We start from the raw sequence: 9,373 nt of genomic DNA on the forward strand, positions 1-9,373 counted from the left end.
ACTCCACACATCTTATTGGATTGCCCCAGCCACTCTGGGTATATAAAACCTAAACATTTATAAAAACATAATAAAACATTGAACATTAAAACTCCTGCCCAATACAGGAGAGAATGGTGTTAGACCACCCCAAACAAGGAGATAAGTAACTATAAAATATAATGGTATCTGACGAACTATAAAATGGTATCTGACGAAGTGTGCATGCACACGAAAGCTCATACCAAAATAAAAACTTAGTTGGTCTTTAAGGTGCTACTGAAGGATTTTTTTTTATTTTGCTATAAAATATAAGACATCTGAAGGCAGCCCAGTATAGGGAAGCTGTTTATTGTTTTATTATGTTTTTATATATGTTGGAAGCCGCCCAGAATGGCTAGGGAACCCAATAATAATAATAATAATAATAATAATAATATATTATTGAATAGGACGTCCCTATTTTCATCGGAGAAATGCCGGAGGGTATGCGCTTCTGCTATCCTCCTCAATCCACTAGTCCTTAAGGAGCAACCAGATTCCTCGTGCGCGCGCATCTCCTTGCAGCTGGCTCCCTCCGCGCGCGCCCCTCTCCGCCTTGCAACCCGACGGAAGCACGAAGCGCTGAATTGCAAGGCGCTCTCTCTCTCTCTCTCTCTCTCTCTCTCTCTCTCTTTCTCTCTCTCTCTCTCTCTCTCTCTCTCTCTCTCTCCCCGAGCCCCCCCCCGGGCGCGGTGCCTGCTGGGAGATGTAGTTCCCCTCTCCCTCCGCCGAGCAGGGCAATCCGGCGGCGCGCACGGCCAGCAGGCGGGACCAGCCCGTTTTTGCAAAACCGCCTCTCTCCTTCTCCCTTTTTTTGGGGGGGGGGTCTTTGCAATCGGGGGAGGGGGTGCGGGGCAAGCTTTCTCCCGAGGAGCCGGCCCCGATCCTTCCGCGCGGGATCCCCCTTGCGGCGTAGGGCCCGGGTGGTGCGCGCACTTTCCCTTTCTGCAGACGCGCGCCCCGCGGGCTCTTTCTTCCCACGCCCCGCGCACCCACATTTTTTGGGACGGGTGTGTGTGTGAGCGCGCGCACCCCTCCCCCCTCTCCTCTCCTCGCGCAGCCCAGGATCGGGCGCAGGAGGTGGGCGCGCTGCGGAGCCTGCCGCTCCCTCAGGATCCGGGCCCACGGATGGCCGTCGGGGCTGCCGCGCAGGTAAGGAGGCGGAGGCGGAGGAGTTCAGCTGCTTTGATGTGGCCGAGAGGCAATTAGTCCTCATTTGCATGTCTTCCGGGCCCCAAATGCCACCCAGGAAGATCAGCCCTCGGGGGGCAAATCTTCGGGAGGCAGCAGGCCGGATGCGGCGGAGAGAGGGGCGTCCCGGCCGTGCGCAGGCAAAGGGGCGCAGGGCACGAGAAGTGTCAAAAGTGCACACGGCTAAGGCCACGATCCTGCACCGGCCGCCTTGCAATGAATCCTAGAATGGTCGAGTTGGAAGGGACTCCCAAGAGTCATCCAGCCCAGCCCTCTGCAATGCAGAATCTTCTGCCCAATGCGGGACTGGAACCCACCACCCTGAGATTAAGAGTCTCGCACATTACCAATGGGGAGGTTTGCACGGCGGCGGAGCGCCTCAACGGGGTCGTGGCCTTAGGGCAGAACTTCTGCAGAGGTGCAGGAGGAGACCCGCTGGGGTCCCCCAGTGCAGCCCACCTGGCAAGGCAGGATTCGCATCTGAAGCCTAGAATTGGTAGAGTCGGAAACAGCGTCGAATTTAAGGCAGTGAAGGCGGTTCCTCCGCGCAGGTCGCTGAGCCAAGGGGACACAAATTTGAGGAGATCCGTAATTGAGAATCTCCATTTTGGGCCACCTAGTTTTGGCCTCACTCAGGGCACCATATGAGCAAAGTCCGCCCCTGTTGAAAGGGACCCCCAGAGGTCTTCTAGCCCAACCCCCTGCAATGCAGGAATCTCGGCTAAAGCATCCCTGACAGATCCAAGGAAGGAGAGTCCGCCACCTTTCCACTCTCAAGCAGCTCTTGCCCTCACAAAGTTCTTCCTGGTATGGAGCCGCAATCTCCTTTAAGTTGAATCTGTTACCAGTGGGGCAGGGCGAAAGAAGTTCGAAGAAGCATTCAAAATAAAAATGCCACTTATTTTCTAAGCGCTGAGCTGCAGGGAGCTCTGGGGTTTTTCCCCCCTGCCCTTCCTTCGTTCTAGCCTTCGTGCGTCACGGGTGCAACGGCTCGTTAGTTTGGGGCCATGAATAATATTTTACGTAGCAGTCTGGGCCGCTGAAACGGAAAGGGAATCTTGATCTGAAGGCTTTTTTTTTTAAAGCCGGGACTTTTATAAATACAAGTGTAGCGTAAATCAGTTGTTTGTCCCGAACTAGAAGAAGCTTAATTACATATCTTTCTCCAGCCTGTCATTATGAATATTGCTGTTTTGCTCAAGGGATTTCGGGGGTGGGGGGGTGGGAAGCCAACCGCTGTTCAGGTGTCCTGGGTGATAATAACCTTGGCATTTACTTAAGCGGAGGGCTTTTACTCCTGTGGCATCTTCCCATCACGAGGCGCGAGCTCAACCAAACAGCCGCTTGCAGTTTATAAAGCGAGAAACGGCACAAGTTGGGCATGGAGCCCTATTCCCTCTGGGAAAACATTACAGAGGACAGTAACTAGGAAGCTCATTTCACCGCCTTTTTGTACCTTTGAGGATCTAAGCCAGGGGTAGGCAAACTAAGGCCTGGGGGCTGGATCCGGCCCAATCGCCTTCTCAATCCGGCCCACGAACGGTCCGGGAATCAGTGAGTTTTTACATGAGTAGAATGTGCCCTTTTATTTAAAATGCACCTCTGGGTTATTTCTGGTGCATAGGAATTTGTTCTCCCCCCCCAAAAATATATACTCCAGCCCCCCACAAGGTTTGAGGGACAGTGGACCAGCCCCCTGCTGAAAATTTTTGCTGACCCCTGATCTAAGCGTTAACTTTCTGTAAAGGTTTTCTTTTAATAGTTCCTATGGGTAAAGACATGGGTAGGCAAACTAAGGCCCGGGGGCCAGATCCGGCCCAATCACATTCTAAAGCCGGCCCACGGACAGTCCTGGGAATCAGCGTGTTTTTATGTGAGTCGAATGTGTCCTTTTATTTAAAATGCATCTCTGGGTTATTTGTGGGGCCTGCCTTGTGTGTCGAAATCAATTTGATTTAAATCAAATCCGCCCTGTTTGCAGCACATCAAAACATCAAATATACAGCAATCCAGAATAAAACAAGTGCAAGCTTCAAGGAGGATATTTGAGGTCCTTCTCTAAGGGACATCTTGCTTTTCCCAGTCGCCAACCTGCCACCCGGTCGTAAAATTTTCCTGGCTCCCAGCTGATTTCTCACCCTGTCTGCCTCGCCATGTTGTTGCGGGGATGAAACGAGGAGCCGATGGAAGCATGTGCGCCACCCGGAGCTCCTTGGAGAAAAAAGATGGGATTATCGGAACAGGAGCTGTGGGAATAGCAGAGCTGAGATTTTCCAGATTCCTGACTTGCCCCTTGGTCCTTGCAGGTGCCAGTGCGCTGTGAGGACGCAGCCCTGTATCTCGCCCCTGAGCGCTGGAAGGAGTGGGCGGCACATGAGGACGCCATGCGGGAGAATTACGGCGCCACCATCGCTTTGGGTAAAACAAGGACGCTTTTCCCGCCCTCCTCCCTGCCCCACAACCTGATCTCCTGTGGAATGAATGTGTGGAGCTTTTTTCTAGACCTGGCATGGGGAAACTGAGGCCTGGAGGTGGGGGTGATGGGGCAAATACAGTCTTCAGGGGCAGCCCCACACAGAGCACATTGCAGTAATCTAATCTGGGCATGGGGTGCAATGGCCAAGTCATCTCTTCTTGTGCCTACTATATTATCTTTATATTAATTCATTTATAATCCAAATTTTCCCCGGAACTAGATTGTGTTTCTTCATTGTGCAGACATAGATGTTCTAGGCATTTATGTATTTATTTGAGACATTTGTATACAGCGGTACCTTGGTTCTCAAACGCCTTGGTAATCAAACAACTTGGAACCCAAACACTGCAAACCCAGAAGTAAATGTTCCAGTTTGCAAACTTTTTTCGGAAGCCGCATGTGCCTGTTTTGAGTGTTACGCTTCCGATTTGAGTGTTACGCTGAGGTCTGTCTGTTTTTGCTATTTATTTTGTGTTTTTGCAGCTCATTTTGTTTGATTTTTGTGACTGTGTGGAACCCAGTTCAGCTATTGATTGATTGATTCATTGATTGATTATGTGACTACAGTACATTGTTTATTGCTTTCATTTTATGGCTCTGTGGTTGGATAGTAAAATTCATGTTAAATTGCTGTTTTAGGGGTTGTTTTTAAAAGTCTGGAACGGATTAATCCGTTTTGCATTCCTTTCTCTGGGAAAGCGCGCCTTGGCCTTGGAATGCTTTGGTTTTGGAACGGACTTCCGGAACGGATTAAGTTTGAGAACCAAGGTACCACTGCACTTTAGTTAATTCAACAAGGCATTTTGAGGAGGAGCAAAGCCATGCACTATGAACAGAGATACTAATGAATCTGCCTCTTTGGTTAATACCGAAGAGTCAGAAGCCATGATAATCTTACGCTTTCTCTTTTGCAGGATCCCCAGTCACCAAGCCCGAGATGGTTGCCCAGATTGAGGAAGGCGGTCCGCTGCTGCTCAAGGGCCAGGGAGATGCAGAGCCCACGGAGCGGTCGGATGCTGCCGGCGCAGGTTAGAGAAGCCGGCAAACCCATATTAGCAGAAGTGCGCTGCTGGGTCAAGCGCCCTCTTCTCATAGTGGCCAGTGGGATGTTGGCCATCCAAGTTGGTGGCCCTCCCTGCCTCCTGTGGCAGGGAGTTCCTCAGTCTAACCCTCCGCTGTGCGGAGAAGGACTTTCTTTCATCTGTCCCGCATTCAATTTCATTGCATCCCCGCAGGTTCTAGTGTTACGAGAGAGGGAGAAAAAGCTTTTCTCTCTCCGCTTCCTCCAGTCTGTGAATAATTTTGTCAACTCCTCTCGTGTTGCCTCTTCCTAGACTTTTCTCTAAACTAAAAGGCCCCAAATGCTGCAGCCTTTTTCATAGGGGAATCGCTCCGTCCCCAGGATAATTTTGGTCGCCCTTTTCCAACTTCAGGGTTTCCAAGGCCCCTGAGCCGTTGGCCGAGCCATTTATTTACCTCCGTGTCCTGACCAAAGTGTGGCTTTTATTCAGTTTTTCTCTCCCCTCTGCAGGATGTGTCCCTCTGGAGACTGAGGATGCCAGGAAGAGCGAAGAGCAGCGAAGGGCCGGGGAGGAGCAGAGGATGAGAGGAGAAGCCCCGAGAGGCCTAGAGAGAGGTGAGGACTGTTATTTATTCTTATTATTGCAATGCGAGGTAGGGCTTCAATCGCCCTTGATTCAGAAGTGGCAGTCAGTGTGCGATGCTGAAGCCCGATTGCTGGCCTTGTCGGTGTATGACGCCTGTGCTCAGAGACTGCACTGGCTGCCGATCTGCTACGGGGCCGAGTTCAAGGTGGTGCTAGTAGTATACAAACTTGGGACCAGTTTAGCTGCAAGATAGCCTTACCCTATAAATGTCCACTCGCAACTAGCACTCCTAACAGGAGCTGCAAAATCCTATATTGGGAAGTTTTTAATGTTTGATGTTTTATTAAGCTTCTGTGTTTGTTGGATCCTCCCAGAGTAGCTGGGTCAACCCAGTCAGATAAGTGGGGTACAAATAATAAAATTATTATTATTATTATTATTAATCCCCGTGCCTCCTGAGGGAGGGAGTTCCGTAGATTAATTCTGCACGGTGTCTTCCGACGTTTATCTTTCTTGCATGTTCACAAGTTCTAGCGTAATGGAAGGAGCAGAGAAACTGTCCATTTTCTCTATGCTTCATTTTATAAACTCACTTTAAAAAATAAAATAAAATCCTCCAAAATATAACAACCTCATGCAGATAAATAATGAAATAATCCCACTCTAACCCAGGAGGTAGTGTTTAGGCAATGCATGAAGAATAACAACCAAATAATGTTAAGTTCTTATCCCAGAATACTATTTGTATAGAAGGCAATCAACAGTTTAAGTTAACCAAAAAGTTTATAATGTGTGAGGAGTCCTCCATTTTCATTTTTAGCCATATACATACAGTGGACCCTCCGGTTACTTACCGTTCTGCATACGTAACTTTCAGGTTATGAACGCGGCAAGCCCGGAAGTGTATTCTTCTGGGTTTCGCCGCGCCCGCATGCACAAAAGCGCTCTGCGCGCCACGTGCGTGCGCAGAACCGCTGCCTTTGGTTACAAACTTTTCGGGGTGCGCATGGACCCCTGGAACGAATTAAATCCATAACCGAAGGTTCCACTGTACTGTATTATTTCATAAACTTCTATCAGGTCACCAAAAAAAAGCCCCAAATGCTGTCACCTTTCGTCCTGCGGGCGTTGTTCTATCCCCTTTAACCAGGCATCCCCAAACTCGGCCCTCCAGATGTTTTGGGACTACAACTCCCATCATCCCTAGCTTACAGGACCAGTGGTCAGGGATGATGGGAATTGTAGTCCCAAAACACCTGGAGGGCCGAGTTTGGGGGGTGCCTGCCTTTAACCTTTCCCAACTCCTCGATACCCTTTTTGAGGTGAGGTGACCAGAACTTTATTTCACCATATATCTGAACGATGGGATTATGAACACAGCATCCAGACGCCCTGTGAATCGGTCCTGTCTCCGTACGTCCCCTAACACCTCTCTCTTTGTGCCCTCCATCCCGGCAGGCGGGTGGCTGCTCCGCGCGGTGAAGGTGGAAGCGGAGGAAGAGTACTCGGAGTGGCCGGCGGGGCTGAGCGCAGAGGTGCTGCTCTCGGGACTGCCTGTCGCAGCGGGAGTCTGCAAGTCTGAGGGGCTGAACCCCGTGGAGGAGTACGGCGCCAATGGAGGAGGAGGAGGTCTGGGCGAGCTGTCAGGCTTGGCGCTGCAGCAGTGGCAGATGTTGAGCGAGGAGAAGCCGCTGGGCTGCCCCCGGTGCGAGCACCCGGGACCCCCACCAGCGGGCAGCCCCGGGGACCCCCGCCCCCGCCCCTTCACCTGCCCGCAGTGCGGGAAGGCCTTTGGCAAGAAGGCCCACCTGACGCGCCACGCGCGGGTGCACACCGGCGAGCGCCCCTTCGCCTGCGCCCACTGCGGGCGCCGCTTCTCGCAGAAGATCCACCTGGGCTCGCACGAGCGGGTGCACACCGGCGAGCGCCCCTTCCCCTGCGACCGCTGCGCCAAGAGCTTCCGCAAGAAGACCCACCTGGTGCGCCACCAGCTCACGCACACCGGCGAGCGGCCCCACGCCTGCCCACTCTGCGACCGCACCTTCGTGCACCGCAGGCACCTGCTACGCCACCAGCGACTCCACGAAGAGGGGGCCCCGTCGGCGCATGGGGAGCTTCCGGAGGCGGGTCAAGCAGCGACGGGGATCTACGGGGGTGGCTCGGAACCCGGGCAGGAGGTGGGTGTCTGCGGTGGTGAGCATGGTGGAATGGGGCAGGTCGCAGCCGTCGAAACCGGGCAAGTAGCCGGTGTCTGCGCAGAGCAGGGCGGACTCAGGCTGGCGACCGTTTCGTACAGCAACGAGGTCGGACTGGGGCAGTTTTCTGCCCCCTGTGTGGGGCACACGGAGCCGTATCCGAGTGCAGTCCTCTTTAAGGGTCAGGTGGATCCCAAGTCAGAGAGAGTCCCTGGCATGGAGCACCCCGGGCAGAGGGACGATGGCATGGCGGCTCCCGGAATGGTCTACCCCGAGCAAGGCCACTTTGGTGCCCTCTGCAGGGCGCTGGGGGAGGCAGAGGGTGGAGCCCCCTGCATGGAGCAAGTTGGCAAGATCGAACCGCAAGAGGAGGAGGAGGAAGAACCCAATCCTTGCCAGCGCCCGGAAGAAAAGCCGTTCCTGTGCTCCGACTGTGGAAAGGCGTTTGCCTGGAGGAAGAACCTGGCATCGCACCAGCGGCTCCACGCCGAGGGCGGCCGCCCGTTCTCCTGCGCCGAGTGCGGGAGGGGCTTCAGCGACAAGCGCCACCTGACGGCGCACCTCCGCGGGCACATGGGCCTGCTGCCCTACGCCTGCCCGCACTGCGAGAGGAGCTTCGCGCACCGGGCCGGGCTGGCGGCGCACCAGTGCAGCGGGCACGCCGGGCAGCGCCCGTTCTCCTGCGGCGAGTGCGGGCGCTGCTTCGCCCACAAGAGGCACCTGCAGAGGCACCGGCGCAACCAGCACTCGGCCGAGCGCCCGTTCTCCTGCGCCCAGTGCGGGCGCGCCTTTGGCACCCGGGCCAGCCTGCTGGCACATGTCAAGTCCCACGCCGGGCAGCGTCCCTTCGCCTGCCCGCTGTGCGGGCGGGCGTTCAGCCGCAAGTCGCACCTGGCGCGCCACGAGGCAGTGCACACGGGCCTGCGCCCCCATGCCTGTGCCCAATGCCCGCGGCGCTTCAGCTCCAAGACCAACCTTGTGCGCCACCAAGCTGTCCACACCGGCCTGCGCCCCTACATCTGCACTCACTGCGCCCGCAGCTTCAGCCGCAAGACCCACCTCTTGCGCCACGAGCGCACGCACACCAGTGCCCCCCTGCCCAGCAGTGCCACTGTGTGGCCGGCTGCCTTGCCCGAGGGCTCCCTTCAGCAGCAGTTGCAGCAGCAGCAGCCGCAAGAGCAGCCCCTCATTTTCCCCATGGCTTTTGGGGCCAACTGGCAATGACCAAGAGGCCACGTAATTCTGCTGCAGGAAAGTGTGTATTCTGTGCTATAAAGAATCAAAACAAGCCCTGCAGAAATAAATCGTACACCAGTGTCGGCAGCCTAAATATACTGCAAAGTAAGCATATTTTTCATAATTCTGGAAGTTACGCTCCCTCCCACCCACCCCGGCCGAGACAATAAACTTTTCATAATTTATTTTATTCTTGCTAGTCACTCATACAGGCAATAAACTCCCTGAGCTATCGAAAGCCTTGGTTCACAGCTGTTGGGATATATTCTCAGTGGCTTCTGAGGGTTCTCCAGGCTCTCTCTGCAACATCCAAGCCTAACTCCACCTCCATAAGGGCTAGAAGCTTGGGCTTTTTTGTTGGGGGGGCGGATTCTTTGCAGGGATTCTTTGAACACATACCTGAGATACACGAACCTGGCAGCTGGCTCAGAGTGGGCGAAACATCTCAGTATCCAGACATTCTCAGCTTTAAATAATAATGGGGAAAAAATGTTTAAAAAAAATATTGCCAAGAAATCATTTTAGTAGCATCCTCAAGCGAATGTACATTACGTTTTGTAAAGCCTTCTTTGGTGGAAAGGGGGGGGAGTTATGTCAATTCTGACTTTAGCCCTGATGCTTTCAGAAATAAATGAACCTTCATAATA

General features: G+C 53.5%; 1 protein-coding gene across 1 annotated transcript; it reads left to right on the top strand.

Annotated features, from left to right (window-relative positions):
* The first annotated feature begins 748 nt into the window (after positions 1–748).
* On the top strand, positions 749–9,373 carry ZNF467 (zinc finger protein 467). Its single transcript, XM_035129781.3, has 5 exons — positions 749–1,173; positions 3,519–3,630; positions 4,603–4,716; positions 5,220–5,324; positions 6,754–9,373. Exons 1-5 carry the CDS (start codon positions 1,150–1,152, stop codon positions 8,712–8,714), a joined length of 2,316 nt encoding a protein of 771 aa, XP_034985672.1. The 5' UTR covers positions 749–1,149; the 3' UTR covers positions 8,715–9,373.

The sequence above is a fragment of the Zootoca vivipara genome, chromosome 11, assembly GCF_965207765.1.
Source record: "Zootoca vivipara chromosome 11, rZooViv2.hap1.1, whole genome shotgun sequence".
Classification (NCBI taxonomy): domain Eukaryota; kingdom Metazoa; phylum Chordata; class Lepidosauria; order Squamata; family Lacertidae; genus Zootoca; species Zootoca vivipara.